Genomic DNA, 19,175 nt, shown 5'->3' with positions numbered 1-19,175 from the left:
GTTCGAAATAAACATATGTTACTTGTTTGTTTTTTGTGTATATATATGTTTTTTTTGTACAGGAATGCCTGGTGGTGTTTTCCCTTTGAGGCTATGGAGGCTCTCTCATGCCATTTGATGTGGGTTGCTGCTGCAACATATTGCTCAATATTAGCACCCAAGAATCTATTGGCAACGTTAATTGGTGTTTTGGGAATGGCACATTTCAGTTTAGGTATGTATTTATAAATGTTACTTTGTTGATATAGTTCATTTATTTTGAATTTAGATTAATTCGATTGGTTGATATAACAAAAACTCAAACTCAGTGACTTAAAGGCCTTTTAAGTGTATAAGAGTGGTGTTTTGACATGTGTATTGAGTAATTTAATGTAAATAAATTCGGTAGAAATTCTTGTGGACATTTGGAAATGTGTCAATATTTGAAGAGAGATTGGTCCAATTTTGTGAAGTTCTCATTTAACGTGTGAAGAAAGTTATAGTTATGTGCCTAAGCATGGCGTTTACTCGAACTGTTTTTCTAAATTTCCTTGTCCCCTTTTATAGAACTTGCATATCTTATAAAAAAAAAACTTTAAAAAGGGTTTTTTAAAAAAATTAATTACTATCTAATAAAATTAATATTAATAATATTATCTGAAATTTTGGAACTTGTACAAATTATTTTATTGATTGTACATGTACATGTACATGTATGCTGGTCATTTTTATAGAATATCTGATGAACTGAAAAGTTGCAATTTGTGAGTCACTAATAATAATAACAAATTTTTGGACACCAAGAGCCGTTTTACTTTTCGTATAGATTTGAGCCCAGAAAACTCGAAAATCATATAAAAAAAAAGTTTTTCGAGATATAATTTTTCAAAGTTTTTTGTCGTTGTTTTTTCCAGCTACATTACATTTGGGCTATATCTTGAGTAACAAACGATCAATCTGAATAGAAAAATCGGCATCTGAAAGCTAAATAAATACGCAAGAAACACTAGAACAATTTTTCTGCTTTAATCCAGATGTTTAAGTGCAATGTATCAAAAAAATTTATAAAAAATCGATTTTTAAAGGAAATTTTTCCAAAATATCGAAATCTTTCGAATCCTCATATAGCATTATTTTGTATGCGTAGTTCGCTTTCTGGCAAAGATAACAAGATAATTTTTTTCAAAATCTATGGATAAGTTATAAAGATATGACCATTTTTGTAACGATCAATATTTTCGACTCCTTTTGTTATTTTTTGAGTATTTGTCTATAACTAACTCGAATGTATCCTTTTAAAAAATTTTAAAATTTTAAATTTTAAAAAATTTTAAAATAAAAATATTGTGAAAAACTTAAGATTTTTCTATTTAAAAAAGACAAAAAACGATGTTTTTACTAAATATTCTATTTTTATCCTTTGAGCATTTATAGATATTTTACATTTTACTGGGAAAAAAAGATACTTTATTTTCAAAATAATTGCACAAATTTGAATTGGATAAAGTATGGACTCTTAAAATGTATTGTTTTTTTGGTCTTTTTGAGCCATTTTTCTTTAATCTAATTAGTTGTTCTCAATTTGGAAAAAAAACTTAAAATCAACGGTTACATATACACCTCGTCTTTTATTAAGTTTTTAATAAAGCTGTTTGAACTCAGTTTTTGAAATTAATTTTCATAATCAAAATTAAAAACAAACATTTCGAACTATTTTTTTTTCAAAATTTTATGTAGGTACATAATTAAGTACTAGTTTAGTTTTCAAATATTGAAGGGATTTTCTTGAAAAAGTAGTTTTAATAATTTTTTAATTTCTTGAAAATGCCAAGACACGATTTTCAAATAAAAACATTAAATTTGGAAAGCTAAATGAGAACTTAATTACATATAATTTAGAAAAAAAAATATGTTCGAAATTTTTAATTAAATTTTTTTTAAGCTTATTTTTCAAAAACTATGTCATAAAACAAAAAACCAATTATAAAACAAGGTTTTCGAGTGTACAAAAAAGTATAGGGCGTTATTGTAGGTGTAATCGTTGATCTTAAATATTTTGTTTGTGCCTATAACGCAAGTTAAAAGATTTTTAATTTGGGATTTTGTTTTGACGGAAATATCGATTTTCCAAAAATCGCTTGTACTGCCATAAGGCTGTTTTCGTGCTGTCTGTCTCTCTCTTGAGTTGTAGTAATTTAAATTTAAAAATTCAGATTATATTATAATTTTTTGTACCTTAAATTAAAATAAAAACAAAATCTCCTAGTTGTCTACCATTGAATTTTGATTTATTTATGGCGTTTTCGATTGGCAGTCCGGAAGCGTCCGGAATCATTCTGAAAGCGTTTTATTCGTACAAAACTGACAGTTTTGTGTGAATAAAATTTTTTCAGAATGATTCCGGACGCTTCCGGACTGCCAATCGAAAACGCCATTACTCTTTATAAATTTATACTCGAATTAATTAATTAATAATTATTCAAAATCAACGGAAAAACTCACAGTATTGTTTTTTATCTTCAAAGGCCAGTAAACCATTCTTTAAATTTCTCATTAGGTATATCAAGTTGTTTTGATGAACACTATTCAAGATCAAAATTTTGAAAAAAAAAAAATATTTAAACTGATTTCTTACATCAAAACAACTAGATTGAGAAAAATAAAACAAATAATAATGAACGATATAATTTATACCACCATTGAATAAGCTTGATCAAGTGTTTCCTCCTTCCCTACTCTTGTATCTGCGTTAAAGAAAAAAAAAAAAAAAACAAGAACAAAAGTACGTATACGCCACAGTGTACATAATACAGTAAAATAAGGAGGAAAAAGGGGTAAATCTCGGAATGAATGTTAGTAGAAAATTTTTTTGCTCAATATCTTCCTTTTGCCATTCTATAACATATCTCAAAAGTCTAGAAAAATCTCATGTCCGCTTGTCGCGATTTCAAGGTCAAATCGCGAAATGGAGATTTTCAAAATTAGCAAAAATAGGCTATGGTATTATATACACATATGATACATGATTTCAAGGTATTTTTTAATTCTGATTCCAAAAAATCTAAAATCAAGACAATCTGACGTCTCTGGAAAAAGTTATACCTGTTTTTCATCTGTCAACTCATATTATTATAACAGTTGCAAACTTACTGCCGAAAAACCCTTAAAAGTTATGGTAGATGAACCAAATTTTGCATGAAGATTTTAGAGTCCATCATTATTAAAAATCAAAACAATCCATTACAAAAAATATATATACCTACGAAATAATGGTATTTTTTGATGGAGGGGCAAATTTTAGGATATGCACTAAAGAAGATTCTTGTTCATCTTAGGAATAAGTGCTAATGGGCCATTTATTTCATTTTAATCTTTGTTTGGATATTCTTTAACTACCCTCAAAAATCTAAAAAAATCTCATGTCCGCAAGTCCTAATTTTCTTGGTTTGAAAATAAGGTGCAGATTTGATAAAATTGAAAAACTACTCTTCAGATATTTGTGTCAGATCAACATGAATAAGGTACATTACTTTTCAGGGATGGTCATATTGATTTGTTTGTGGGTTTTGTTGGAATCAGCGTTAAAAAATACCTTAAAATGATATGGGTTATGTTGGTATACATATAAGAATCTAAAGTTTTCTTATTATTTTTTTTAAATCTGCACCTAACTTAGTTTAACCTGGAAAATTAGAACTTGCGGACATGAGATTTTTTTTAGATTTTTGAAATAAGTTATAGAATATCCAAACAAAGATAGAAACAAAAAAATTAGCCTATTAGCACTGATTCCAAGATTGTACCAGGATGTTTTTTAGTGCACATCCCAAAATTTCCCCTTTTCTCAAAAAATACCATTTTTTCATAGATATAAATGTTTTTTTGCATTGCATTGTTTTGATTCCTAATAATAATGGATATGAAAACCTTCATGCAAAATTTGGTTCCGCTACCATTACTTTTAAGGGTTTTTCGGAAGTAAGTTTGCAACTGTTATAATAATATGAGTTGACAGATGAAAAACAGATATAACTTTTTTCAGAGACGTCAGATTGCCTGATTTTAGAGTTTTTGGAATCAGCATTAAAAAATACCTTGAAATCATGTATCATATGTGTATATAATACCATAGCCTATTTTTGCTAATTTTGAAAATCTCCATTTCGCGATTTGACCTTGAAATCGCGACAAGCGGACATGAGATTTTTCTAGACTTTTGAGATATGTTATAGAATGGCAAAAGGAAGATATTGAGCAAAAAAAATTTCTACTAACATTCATTCCGAGGTTAAACCCTTATTTGACTGGATTAACATTGACAACAGCAAGTGACGTGAATTACAACTTTGGCCTAGGTGATAACACACTTAATCAAATTTAATAAGCACTTGTATTTAATAATCAAACAAAATGTTTATATTCTTGTCTTTAATGCTAATAAAAATAAATTAATAAAAATAAATAAACAGAAAAATACAATTCTATGAAATAAGAATTAAAAATTTAAAAATATTTCTATAGCCTTTTCAAACTGCTTATTTTTAAAATAGTATTACAAAAAAAAAAAAAAAAAAAAAACAAATACTAACCTAACACACAAATTTAGTGGTTTGTTATTCAATACAAAATTAGTCTCAATTTCTTTAAGCCTTCTGTTAAAATTGTAGTCTAACATTCTTTCACATAACATTCAAAAAACACTTCTCACCGTATTTATTTTGAACTTTCCCTAGGTCGTGGTAGTGGTTCATTCACCGGTGGTCTACTGATTGGACAATTTGGCACTCGAGATGCATTCCGTTACATGGGTCTATTGGCTGTTGTCGGTGGCATAGCCTACGGTCTTTTGCATCTCGTTTGGTTACGCAAATTCGACCATCAAATCGATGATAATGATGACAATGAGGCAATCGAAAATGGAGAAACCGAAAAACTAACCGAACCACCTACCAAAGAACAAGGTACATCCATGTCTCTGGAACGTTTGAGCCTCATGATAAAATACAACCAAATTGGAAGTTTGACCTCTCTACCCAGAGGCTCTCGGGTAAGGCGGATATTTTGTTTCCCATTTCAGTCAATTAATTTGAATTTCTAAACAAAAAAAAAAAAAACAAAAAAAACAGGTCGACATACAGGACCACCTACCCCATAGACGCAGCAGCTACAACGTGGAGCAAATTCGAGTTCCACGTCATGGATCGAAAGTTGATATCCTTAGGTCAGCACTCGAAATCAATCACAAAACATCGAATAATTCAGTTGGAGGCAGAGTTGATAAAACATCCAATCAATCATTGGGACGCAATCGAGCCGACAGTGCTCCTAAGTTGAGTCATGGAAATATGAAAAATATCTCGCAACCAGCTCTGGAGGGTGTCGTTCTTGAGGTCAGTATTGAATTTTTTATATACAAAAATATAATTAAACTTAAACATAATTCATGTCAGAGTGTTGGTTGGTTTCACATTTTTTTATAATACAAAAAAAAACTGAAACAAAAACAAATTTCAAACTATCCTCTCCTTTGGGCCAAATTAACCGAAAAAACCAAAAACCGAAAAATAACTCTCCATAGACTCCCTCAGTGCCATACAAAAAAACAAAGCTTTTTTTTATAAAAAAAAAAAAAAAAACATTTTCAAATTCAAGCCAAACAATTCTAATAAATATGAAACTTTATCATGCATTCTCGGTACATAGGGCGTGGAGTCAACGTTTTTCCCAACTCGAATGAAAAAATATTCCAGCGGTTTGCTTAACACAGTGGATCCTTCTGTAATCCCTAGCGCTATGCTAATGGTATTTACTATCACATGCACACTTTTTTGTGTGTGTTTATTGCAAATTATTTACAAAAAACAATACAAAAAAAACTATCTATCTATTCGTATCTATGTTTTTTGGTGAAACTATATTATTTTTTGTATGTTGATCATGTGTGCATTTGCGTGAGATGAAATAACAAGCTTACCTTAAAAATTTTTCTCTCTCTCTTAAATCTGTTGATTGGAATGTTTTTTTTTTCTTTATTTTATTATGTTGGTTGTGTGTTTTTACTTATACTCGAGGCTGGAAAATGTGCATGGTTTTTAAAAAGTTTTTTTTGTTTTTAACTTTTTTGAAATAAAAATTGCATGCATAATATAATAACAAATCTGTAGTAAAATTTGCATGTGCTATTTTACTGTTGTGTAGTTAAATTATAGGGAAGTATCCATATGGAAACTTTTTCTCTTTTAAAAAACCTTATAACCGATTTTCACCTTGACTAGTATTGTTGGTATTGTTGATCAGAAAAAGATTTTGAGACGATCCTTACACCAAAGAAAAAAATTAATTCCTCACGCATCCTTAATGTGGAAAAATAGAAGTTGCGTCATTATTATGTATAACTATAAACATTAAAACTTATTCACCTTTTTTAGGCTAAAATCCTCCTGGCAGTTATGCAATTTTACATAATTGAGGGTTTTTTAAAAAGTATATTTTTAAAACCTTTAGGCCCATACAGATGGTCTTCGGCTAAATTTATATAACATAAAATAGATACTTTCCCTAAAGAGTAAATGTAAATGTTTATTTGGTTCAAAAATATATATTAGTCAACTACTGGAAAATTTATTTTTAAGAATTTTTTCAAATCTCTTTTTTAAAAATATGAATAATCCTTATAATCCAGTCAAATAAGGGTTTCACCTCGGAATGAATGCTAATAGAATTTTTTTTTGCTCAATACCTTCGTTTTGGAATTCTATAATATACCTCAAAAGTCTAGAAAAATCTCATGTCCGCAAGTCGCGATGGAGAATTGGAATCGCGAAATGGAGATTTTCAAAATTAGCAAAAATACACGATGGTATTATATACACATATGATACATGATTTCGAGGTATTTTTTAATGCTGATTCCAAAAAAATCTAAAACCAAGGCAATCTGACGTCTCTGAAAAAAGTTACACCTGTTTTTCATCTGTCAACCCATATTACCTATTATAACAGTTGCAAACTTACTACCGAAAAACCCTTAAAAGTTATGATAGAGGGACCAAATTTTGCATGAAGGTTTTCATATTCATTATCATTAAGAATGAAAACAATGCAATGAAAAAAACATTCACATCTTTGAAAAATTGGTATTTTTTGAGAAAAGGAGAAATTTTGGGATATGCACTAAAAAACATTTTAGAACAATCTTGGAATTAGTGCTAGTAGGCTAATTTGTTTCTATCTTTGTTTGGATATTCTATAACTTATGTCAAAAATCTAAAAAAATCTCATGTCCGCAAGTCGTAATTTTCCTGGTTTGAAGACAAGGTGCAGATTTTAAAAAATTGAAAAACAACACTTCAGGTATTTGTGTCAGATCAACATGAATAAGGTGCATTACTTTTCAGGGATGGTCAGGTTGACTTGTTTGTGAGTTTTGTTGGAATAAGTGTTAAAAAATACCTTTTAATCCTGTCGCTTATGTTGGTATACATATAAAAATTTAAACTTTTCTTATCAATTTTTTTAAATCTGCACCTAACTTAGTTTAACCTGCAAAATTAGGACTTGAGGACGTGAGATTTTTTTAGATTTTTGACATAAGTTATAGAATATCCAAACAAACATAGAAACCAAAAAATTAGCTTATTAGCACTAATTCCCAAATTGGTTTTTTTTTAGTGCATATCATAAAATTTCCCATTTTTTCAAAAAATACCATTTGTTCATAGATTTATATGTTTTTTCATTGCATTGTATTGATTCTTAATGATTATGAATATGAAAACCATAATGCAAAATTTGGTCCCTCTACCATAACTTTTAAGGGTTTTTCGGTAGTAAGTTTGCAACTGTTATAATAATATGGGTTGACAGATGAAAAACAGGTATAACTTTTTTCAGAGACGTCAGATTGTCTTGATTTTAGATTTTTTGGCATCACCATTAAAAAATACCTCGAAGTCATTTATCATATCTGCATATTATACCATTGTTCATTATTGCTAATTTTGAAAATCTCCATTTCGCGCTTTGACCTTAAAAATCGCGACTTGCGGACATGAGATTTTTCTAGACTTTTGAGGTATGTTATAGAATGCCAAAACGAAGGTATTGAGCAAAAGAATTCTATTAGCATTCATTCCGAGGTTTACCCCTTTTTTCACCTTATTTGACTGTATTATTAACGAATTACCAAAACCTATGTATACATTTTCGCAAAGAAAAAATTTAATTTATCTATCTAGTTGCGTGAAGAGAAATCCAAATTTTTTTTTAAAAATGAGGTTAAAGTCAACTTGAAATATTTAGGATAAGGTGGAGTTTAGATAAAAATAAATTGCATTGTACAATAGCAACCAAAGGGTGATTCCGTACTCAAAGCTGATACGTGCAAGATATTTTGAATTTTTGACAAAATATGGAGGTGCTCCAACGTGATTTCTTCAGCCTTATACTTTTAACATTTAAAATTTAAGTCAGATTTAATAGAACATTTCATTTTCAATTGTGATCTGAAGCTTATAATCGTCAGGAGCATAAAAATTAAACGTTATTTTATCCAAAAATACTACGAAGTACATATTTCGTGCAACGAAATTCCACATCTCTCGCCTTGATTTGTCCTTCAATTCAATTGATCAACCTTTTTATTTGCCGATTTAAATATGGATAAGGACAAACTGTAAAGACTCGGTTTAGGGAAATATTTGAACACAACTTGTTAAAATTTTATTTCTTCACGAATTTCCAATGCATGAAGACTTAATACCTTTGTTCGAGTTGGAGCTAATGCGAAAGCTGCTTTTAATCAATCTGCATTTCAACTGAGCAGTGTACAGTTGCGATTGTTTTTCAATATAAATGCTCACTGCTAAGTTTTCAGCCTTATAAAAATCCAAACCAATCTAATTTGATTAGTTTTTTTTTTCCTACATGATAAACATGAAGCGATCAAGTGAACAGGTATACCAGTGAAAATTTTTGATGCTCTTAGAGATTTCGCTGCTTTTATAAGACCAACTGCCCTCTGTTCTTAGTAACTTCACTGCTCTTTTTCAGAAAATGTTCTCGGCTCTTTAAAATTTCACTGCTCTTTTGTAAGCATTCTATTCTCCATATCTAACGATTTACACATGATGGTGGCGAAACAGAAAAGTTCTATTTGAATTTGCACTTTCTCAGTGCATGCATTCATGGAATTATTTCTCATTACAAAACTGGAAAATAGTTACCTACTTTTTATTTATTTTATTTTGTATTCCCTATTTTCAATCATATTTCATATTAGGAACAAATTTAAAGATTAATTTTCGACTTTAACTGCTATTTAAAGAGTGCTCACTGCTCTTTAAAAATCGCTCTTTAGTATACACCTACACTCTCAATATTGGGGGTCTAACTCATGAGAGTTTGTTTAATGATGATTTTACTTCTTAATCACATTCACTTTCTTAGTGAATCGTCAAAAAGCTTCATTTAATAGCTTTCGCAGAAGACTAAATCCGAACAATTTTAGGAAATTTTTATGTTGTCGTAAAAGTTGATACTTGAACCTATTTAACAAAAAACTGTGTGAACTGAAACAAAGAATAGCCAGAAAAATAAACTTTTAATACAGCATTGAAAAATGCTCTTATCAAAGTTGGCCTCGTGCTTTTATTGACTGTATCATGTGGGATTTTTTTTTATTCGTCTACCACTGCTGTTTTAAGTGAATTTACCGTCGTTAGAGCTCGATTTCTGGCTCTAACCCTTCAATTAAGTTCTTCCCATAAGTGCTATGGAGTTTAAGTCCGAGCTAAGCACTGGAAAGTTCAAGACCCAATCTAAGTTCACAAGGCGGTACGAAGAACAAGTATGATGATGAAATTTGATGAGTTTTGTTAAGAACTTTTGCAGTCAAGAATGAAGTCATGAGTGCTGAATGTTTTTGATCTGGTAAAAGTAGACAAGGCTGAGAAACAGGGATTAAATTTTTGAAAAACGAAATTAAATTGTTGAACAAATTCATCAAGTTGTATGCAGCAAATACAAAAATATTTTTTCGTTCAAGATAAGAAAGACCTGAGGTGGTAATTGATTTTCTTTTTGATTTTTTTTTTCAAACTTCAAACCCTTTATAGTGAGAAGCTTGTTAAATCTATAAAATCGTCATCACGAAGCCATGTGTATATCTAATCAAGTTACACTTGTGAAGTGAATCACAAGTCTTGCAATTTTCTTTCATGTGTATTTACCTCCAAACTTTTTTTCCATTCTTCAACTTTTTTTTGTTCTTTGATCTACTTTTTGTCAATTTTTGCACTGCATTTTGCTATCACAAATAATAAATCTATCAAAATTTTCTTTTTTTTTCTTTTCAAAACGAGTGACTCCATACGCATACCCAACAATTATTGAGAATGTTAATTCTGTGTTAAATTTCGAGAAAGTCTTTTATTTCGTAAACTCAGTGCATAAAGTCTTCGTTTCAATCTATGGTTTCTTTTACAACATTTTGTTCTGTTCCGTTAAAAGTATTTTTAACATTGTTTCTTGAGAGGTTCCATTTGAATGATTCTTTTATTGTCTCAGCTTGAACAAAACATAAGTTAGTATGATTTTATACATAGACTTATGTTTTTATTGGATCTTCCTTTAATTTTTCTCGATGTAATTTATCGAATTAGTGTAAAAATAAATAAAAAAAACTATAAAAGTACTTATATAAATACTGAAATCGCTAACAACATAATAACTATTGCCTTGGTTGTTTGGTTGTTTTAATTTTAATTTCAATTATAAAATATAAATATATATTTTCAATATATCGATAATTATAGGAATGTAACTATTATATGCACGTTTTTATAATAAAAGTCCTTACAATAATAATTTTTGTGTTAATAGATTCAATCTCAAAATAAAACTTATTCCTTTCAGGCTGAAGAACTACGAAAAGTTATTCCAGAGGAAACCGATGCTGAGGCAAAGGCTAAACTTGCATTAGCAGCCGATGGAGATGTATCAGCTCAAACGAATGGAAAAAGTATAGAAGATTCTAAAAATCAAACGACCAATGCCACATGATATTTTTCGAAAAAATTCTTGGTCTGGAGAAAATGTTGGATATGTTACCTTTTTTTTTGCTGTACCGTATTTTTTAGATTGTTAGTAAAATTACTCTTTTTTGTGTTTGTCATATTTCTGTTATGAATAGAAAAAAAAAAAAATGCCAAGGAGAAATAAAAGTTTTTATTTTAAAATATAAATTTTATTGTTTTTTTTTTTGCAATGTTGGAAAACATGAGGGTTTGGTTTTTAAAAATCAATAAAATTGAAGAAACTTATCAAGATTGGACACTATAAAGCTACGCAACTGATTTGGGAGACTGATACAATCCCGAAATTTTGAATACAGAAAACTCAGAATCCTGAAAACCAAAATCCCGTAAGCCCAAAATCACGAAAATCCCGAAACCCCAGAATCCCGCAACCCAGAATCCCGAAAACCCAAAATGCCGAAAATCCAGAATCCCAGATATCCAAAATCCTGAAAACCCAGAATCCCAAAAACCCAAAATCCTGAATGGAATCCCGAAATCCCAAATAATTATAAAAAATGCAAAATTTGCGGGATTTTGGATTTTCGGGATTCTGGGTTCTCGGGATTTTGGATTTTCGGGATTTTGTGTTTGAGAGGTTTCGGATTTCGGGATTTTTACCCCTACCCAATTGATTTGTCTTGAAATGAAGATTTGAAAAAGTTTAAAAATACCTACGTTGTTTTTTTTTTGGGTAAAAAGAATTAAAGCATTAACGCATGTAAACATAATATCAACTGTAAATGATAACGCCCTAAAATTAGTGCTGGAAATTGTTCCCTAGATAGTCTGCTTTGCCCTAGATTATTTTTAACATTGATGGGCAAATTTCATTAATGTTTTGTAAACACATCTTTTTGAATGAAAATTTCTCCATAAAAAAAGCTTTAGATTAAAGTCCATGTCCTCTGTATAAATAGAATTAAAACACAAGACACGTGTGTGAAAGCCAGACAAAATGACATTGTCATCTGGGTCTGGATTGTTGACCAAGCCTCACCCATATTGTCATTGGGTGAATTTATATAGGATGTTGTGAAATCGATTTTGTAGGTTTACGAAAATGTGTGTCAGTCAGTTAAGCAATTGCATTATTTTGTCTTGTGAGTTAAACCAACCTAAATCTGTTCCTGAGAGAATTGAAATTCTGTTTTAATTACTCTATTCGTAAGTACTAAATATACAAAGTATAGCATCTACTTAACATAAATTTGATAGTATAAAAGGACACCTCGATTAGATAGCAAATGTTTAGTTATCGTAAAGTCGCGTTGAAGTCGAGTCGGAATATAGACAATAAAAATGGTTCGAAAAAACTCAAAACGGTTAGAAAGTGTAGTGTTTCATTAAAAATTTGATTAAATATGTTTAAACTTTTGATTTTAGATTCGAAAAGGCGAAATTTAATGGATTTATTGATAAAATGAAAAGTTCATCGAGACATAGATTTAATGTCTCCGATGGCGACCAAAATGAGGAAAATATAAATTATGGACAACATTTTCATGCAGCAAAAGGAATATTTATGGAATATCTTAATGACACCACAATTCATGGTTTGAAATATATGGGTGATCAGAAACGACCAGTTTTGGAAAGGTTGGCAGGAAGTTAAAATTATGATTTAAGATAAGTGCTTTTGAATGATGGAATTTCAGTGAAGTTTTTTGATGCCTTTTTTTGTTCGTCTAGGTTTATGATAATTTGACTACTATTTCGAAAAATGCAACGAATAGAAGTGGCATCTAATGTATCAAGTAATGAAAATGAATTTTTTGTTAAAAAACGAACTTTTTTGGACTATAAACTTGTAGTTACAATATGAATACACAATAATTTTGCTGCTCTAGGAGAATAATTTAAGTTTAATGAAAAATTTCGTGTTTATAAAAGAACAGTCGAAATTATGTTTGTTCTTTATAGACCAGTGCCGATGCCTTCAAAAACATTAAAAAGTACAAAAAAATCATAGTAGAATGAAACCCATTGGAAAAGGAGGTGAATATGATGAAAATTAAAGGAAAAATAAATTACGGGCGTGAAATGGGTGGGTTGAGTTTTTAATGGTAAAAAATGGTATATCTCGATTTCCGGCAAAACTACAAATCCTATAGAAAAAATTTGTATGGCAAAGTTGTAGGTAATAAAAAGATCTACAACTTTGGTGTCAACAATTTTGTCACATAACCTCAAAATTTATGTGAAAAATTAAAAAAACCGAGTTTTTGGTTTTTTACTTTTATCTTTTTGAAAAACAAAAATTTTTTTACGAAATTTGGTGAAAACTTACCTTATTATGTCTTAAATACACTGTAATTTATTTGATTTAAAATATAAATTTGTTCACCTTATTTTGACTTAATACCAAAAAAACACCCTAATTTTCAATCGAAAATTCACGTGTCAAAATATCAGCTTTTTTCAAAAAGTCGGTGGGCATTTCGTTCGTTAAAATGTCTATTTTCTGATGGTCTAAAAAAATTTACATTAGTATACTATAGAACATGTTCTATTAAAATTCAAAAAATGAAAAAAGCTTGAATTCGAAAAAAATTTTGTATCATTGTTTACAATTTTGGACTATTTATTCAAATTTACACTTTAATTACTCAAAAAACGTAAGATTTATCAGTGTTACATGAAAGCTAGATCTTTTTATTATCTACAGCTTTGCCATACAAATTTTTTCTATAGGATTTGTAGTTTTGCCGGAAATCGAGATATACCATTTTTACCATTAAAAACTCAACCCACCCACTTCGCGAACTCGGCTCGCCCGTAATTTATTTTTCCTTTAATTTTCATTATATTCACCTATTTTTCCAATGGGTTTCATTCTACTATGATTTTTTTTGGTTTCAAAAATTATCGACCCTGGTCTATTATAAAAAGAATGAAAGTAAAAATAGTCAATCGAATTACAAATTTTTATATGATACACTAAAGTTTGCAATTTTGTTTAAAAAATGAAAATTTTAGGTGTTATATTTTGTAAAAGGCTTGTGATTAAATTTAAAAGAGAGCTTTAATGAAAATAAGCCTTTCTAAAAGTTTATAGAACACAAACCTACAAATCTTTATAAAATTTGTACTATTCAATGGATTTTTTTTGCACTAATTTGATGATGAAAAAGTTGTAAGAGAGGCCTTCAATTTTCTCAAAAGTTTCTTGGATCAATTATGTTCTAAACTAGCCAAATATTGATTTGTTTTTCTTTATGGAGTAGTCTAATATTTCGTATTTCATGAAAATTAAAATAGACTTCACCGGGCTATATGTGAAATTGGACTACACTGGTGCAAATTTTGTATTGCTTTCCCATGAGAATAGTCCAGGATACAACTTCCCATTTTTTCTTTCGCTACTTAAACCTTAGTTCAAAAATTGAGAGGAAAAATCATAAACATTATTTTGTTTTATGTGCAGTGTAAAAATTGTTTTTTTTTTATACTTTGCTGCCTTTGTTTAAGGTTAGCACAGGATAACCCACTCAACCAAACCACAAGATCCAAATATTTTTTTAAAGCAAAAAATTATGTTTTTTACTTACTCAATGCACCCTTAGGAAAGCTCCCAATCAACGTATCCATACTTTTTCAATACTGACCACAAGATAAAAGGTTTCTGGGGATGATTTCTTTTTCAGTGCAAATATTGTGTTTTTTTATTAAATATCTTCTCAATTAACAAGGTAATTCTCACAATTTTCATCACTATTACTTAGTTAAAAATTATGACAAAAAAAACTTTTTTCAAATTACCAACCTCTTGATGTTAGTAGAAATTTTTTTTGCTCAATATCTTCCTTTTACCATTCTATAACATATCTCAAAAGTCTAGAAAAATCTCATGTCCGCTTGTCGCGATTTCAAGGTCAAATCGCGAAATGGAGATTTTCAAAATTAGCAAAAATAGGCTATGGTATTATATACACATATGATACATGAATTCCAGGTATTTTTTAATGTTGATTCCAAAAAATCTAAAATCAAGGCAATCTGACGTCTCTGAAAAAAGTTATACCTGTTTTTCATCTTTCAACCCATATTATTATAACAGTTGCTAACTTACTACCGAAAAACCCTTAAAAGTAATGGTAGCGGAATCATATTTTGCATGAGGGTTTTCATATCCATTATCATTAAGAATCAAAACAATGCAATGCAAAAAAACATTTATATCTATGACAAAATGGTATTTTTTGAGAAAAGGGGAAATTTTGGGATGTGCACTAAGAAACATCCTGGTACAATCTTGGAATTAGTGCTAATAGGCTAATTTTTTTTGTTTCTATCTTTGTTTGGATATTCTATAACTTATGTCAAAAATCTAAAAAAATCTCATGACCGCAAGTTCTTATTTTCCAGGTTAAACTAAGTTAGGTGCAGATTTAAAAAAAATAATAAGAAAATTTTAGATTCTTATATGTATACCAACATAACCCATATCATTTCAAGGTATTTTTTAACGCTGATTCCAACAAAACCCACAAACAAATCAATATGACCATCCCTGAAAAGTAATGTACCTTATTCATGTTGATCTGCCACAAATATCTGAAGAGTAGTTTTTCAATTTTTTCAAATCTGCACCTTATCTTCAAACCAAGAAAATTAGGACTTGCGGACATGAGATTTTTTTAAATTTTTAGGGTAGTTAAAGAATATCCAAACAAAAATTAAAATGAAAAATTAGCCTATTAGCACTTATTCCTAAGATGAACAAGAATCTTCTTTAGTGCATATCCTAAAATTTGCCCCTCCATCAAAAAATACCATTATTTCGTAGGTATATATATTTTTTGTAATGGATTGTTTTGATTTTTAATAATGATGGATTCTAAAATCTTCATGCAAAATTTGGTTCATCTACCATAACTTTTAAGGGTTTTTCGGCAGTAAGTTTGCAACTGTTATTATAATATGAGTTGACAGATGAAAAACAGGTATAACTTTTTCCAGAGACGTCAGATTGTCTTGATTTTAGATTTTTTGGAATCAGCATTAAAAAATACCTTGAAATCATGTATCATATGTGTATACCATAGCCTATTTTTGCTAATTTTGAAAATCTCCATTTCGCGATTTGACCTTGAAATCGCGACAAGCGGACATGAGATTTTTCTAGACTTTTGAGATATGTTATAGAATGGTAAAAGGAAGATATTGAGCAAAAAAAATTTCTACTAACATTCAGTCCGAGATTTACCCCTTTTTTCTCCTTATTTTACTGTATTATTTGTATTTTGTGGTTTTTAAGGTTAAATAAAATAAACCATTTTAAGCTTCTTTACAGGAATGTTATAAACTAAATTCAATCAAGTAAGAATTCTTAGTCAAATAAATAACATTTGAGGCACAGTGGCCACACCATTTGAATTACTTTTCCAAATTATAAATTAAAAGGGTCACTGTGGTGTATGCGTACTATATTTTTTTTTCTAAAAAATTAATGAAACTAGTTGACCTTTGTAACCAACTATAATTGGGATGACGAATATAAATATTGGTTTAACCTGAGCTAACCTTGGGCAAACTAAACATGTTGATAAATCAACACTGAACAAAAAAAAAAATTGTTTTGTGGTTTTTCAGGTGAATAAAAAAAAGTGCTTCTATAATTTTTAAACTAAGGGTAGGATGGCGAAAATAAAAGATGGACTATCCTGTTCTATCATTGGGCAAACAAACCACGGTTTTAAACTAACTAATTTTTCACATGAAAAAACATTCTAATTTTTTCGGTTTCTTTTACAAAAAAATTATGGGTAAAAACTACAAAAGGGTAGTTTTTCCATTAAAAAACATCATTCATGAAAAATTTAAATTATCTTGTTCAAGGTCCGGTTTCTTCAACTTTATGAGAAGTTTAATTTTATCTACAACAAAAAAAATATATATACAAATTCTAACGTACACTTTTTTACAGAATTGTCTGGGTATTCGCTCTTCTTGGATCAATTTTAATTTGCGTTTATCTTATTACAAACATTTTGGACAAACGTAACAACACACCAGTTATTGTACATTTTGAAGAAGAATTAACAGCTGTATGGGAAATTCCATTTCCTTCCGTAACTATTTGTCCAGAAACTAAAACTCATGCAAATATTTTCAACTACACAGAAATGTATTGGAAATTAATGTGGAATAATAATTCGAAGATATCAAAAGAAGAGTACATAATTTAATAATTTTTTTAAATTTAAACTTAAGAGTTTAATTAATATTTTAGAAAACACTACTGGGAAGCAATATCACAAACTTGCCTTTATAAAAAATTAGACTATGGTAAATTTCTTGCAAATGTATCACATTTGATCAGTGCAATTGAACAAGCAGCTCCTGGATTAAGAGAAACACTTTATTCCTGCACATGGAGACAAGCTCGTATAATTTGTGATAAATATTATAAAACACTTACTGAAGAAGGACTATGTTTTACTTTTAATGGATTTAATCCAAAAAATATTTATCGAAATGAAGCGTAAGTAAACTTTCCATGAAAAAAACTTTAAAATTCCCTTTAATCAATACAATTTTTCCAGTCTAATTGATAGCGTTATTTTGGATTATGCGAATAATCAAACTAGTGAATGGGAATTGGAAAAAGGTTACACTTTGGAAGCTGGTGAAAATGCTTTCCCAGCTCGTGTACTTGGATCTGGAAATAAGGAAAGTCTATTTTTGTGGCTAACCGATAAGAAAGTCGATGATGATTTATTATGCAGAGGTCCTGTGCAAGGATTCAAAGTGATACTTCATACACCAGGAGAATTACCACAAGTTTCGAAGACTTTTATGAAGATACCATTCGATCAAGCTGTTTCAGTATCGATAAAGCCTAAAATTGTGACAATTTCTGAAGGCTTAAGGCATTATGATCCTAATAGGTTTGATAGAATCTTTTCAGCAAAGTCACTTACTAATTTTTTTGTATTTTTAAGACGAAAGTGCTATTACCAGAATGAGAGATATCTGAGGTACTTTAAGCTCTATACACAGGCCAATTGTGAACATGAATGTCTGTCAAATCATACTCGGGCACAATGTGGATGTGTTAAGTTTTCGATGCCAAGTAAGTTTAAATTTTTTAATATCATTTTTCAAGTTTTTATAAAATTGCTTAAATTAAAAAAATAGGAAACGCTTCCGAGCCAGTTTGTGGAGCCAAAAGTATGAAATGTCTTCAAAGAGTCGAAAGAGGACTTCTTGTTACAAATTTCAAACAACGATCAACTGTTTACGAACCAGAAACTTCAAAAGATTGCAATTGTTTACCATCTTGTATAAGTATTCAATATAAAGCTGAAATGGAACATCAGACTGCATTTGATTATGCAAGTGTTCAGAGGGCTTTGGGTACAGACTCTGTACAGACAATAGATCCAGGGTAAGAAATTTTAACTTTTTTTTTTTCATTTTACATAATTTTTTTAAAATTTTAGAATCCGATCAGCAAGATTGACTATATATTTTAAAGAAGCAGTCTTCAATGCATTAAGGCGTTCAGAATTGTACAGTACTACCCAATTCATAGCAAATTGTGGAGGATTATTGGGCTTGTTTATGGGTGTATCGATTTTGAGTTTGGTGGAATTTGTGTATTTTTTTACAATTAGATTATGGGTAAATTTAAAAATGAGAAAACCAAAACGGAAGGCTTTGAAGACTTTAGATGAATAAAAATTTATAAAAAATTGATTTTTTATTTATTTTTCTTGTATAAATTACCTCATTACTTAGCATCTAAATCGTGCACTTTGTGATAAAAGCATGAAATTTATATCATGGGTATTACTCAATATTAGAGTTATTTTGAGATATTGGGCCACTTTGTATTCCATCCAGGAGCGTAGATACAAGAGATTTTCTGTGTTGCACCCGCATTGTTGCATATCATAGTATAGCTGATGAAACCTTTTTATTAATATAATACATGATTTCGAGGTAATTTTTAACGCCCGATCGAATAAAACTAATAGCAATATGCCTGGACCGTCATGTAAAAAGTTATTGCACTTTTTATAAATTGTCTTTTACTCAAACAGCAAGATTCAGAATATTACCAAGTACTCCTTGAAAAAAGTGGTAGGTTGATAAAATTTAGTGTGGACTTTT

General features: G+C 29.6%; 2 protein-coding genes across 3 annotated transcripts in view; both read left to right on the top strand.

The window, feature by feature from the left end:
* LOC129919182 (uncharacterized) overlaps nucleotides 1-11,153 on the top strand; it is a 39,689-nt gene extending 28,536 nt beyond the window's left edge. Inside the window, exons 8-12 of one of the 2 annotated variants that reach the window (XM_056000032.1) lie at nucleotides 63-214; nucleotides 4,713-5,026; nucleotides 5,106-5,369; nucleotides 5,683-5,781; nucleotides 10,894-11,153. In XM_056000032.1, coding sequence (XP_055856007.1) covers nucleotides 63-214; nucleotides 4,713-5,026; nucleotides 5,106-5,369; nucleotides 5,683-5,781; nucleotides 10,894-11,040 — 976 coding nt within the window. In that variant the 3' untranslated portion in view covers nucleotides 11,041-11,153. The remainder of the gene's footprint in view (nucleotides 1-62; nucleotides 215-4,712; nucleotides 5,027-5,105; nucleotides 5,370-5,682; nucleotides 5,782-10,893) is intronic. The other variant, XM_056000036.1, reaches the window with a different exon arrangement.
* A 1,126-nt stretch (nucleotides 11,154-12,279) lies between these two features.
* LOC129920751 (pickpocket protein 28-like) lies at nucleotides 12,280-18,740 on the top strand. The gene is made up of 7 exons (XM_056002349.1): nucleotides 12,280-12,379; nucleotides 12,441-12,653; nucleotides 16,984-17,232; nucleotides 17,290-17,541; nucleotides 17,588-18,132; nucleotides 18,198-18,447; nucleotides 18,503-18,740. Exons 1-7 carry the CDS (start codon nucleotides 12,357-12,359, stop codon nucleotides 18,738-18,740), a joined length of 1,770 nt encoding a protein of 589 aa, XP_055858324.1. The 5' UTR covers nucleotides 12,280-12,356.
* Nucleotides 18,741-19,175: the final 435 nt, after the last annotated feature.

The sequence above is a fragment of the Episyrphus balteatus genome, chromosome 1 (genome assembly GCF_945859705.1).
Source record: "Episyrphus balteatus chromosome 1, idEpiBalt1.1, whole genome shotgun sequence".
Classification (NCBI taxonomy): domain Eukaryota; kingdom Metazoa; phylum Arthropoda; class Insecta; order Diptera; family Syrphidae; genus Episyrphus; species Episyrphus balteatus.
This window is presented reverse-complemented; position numbering and strand designations above follow the sequence as displayed.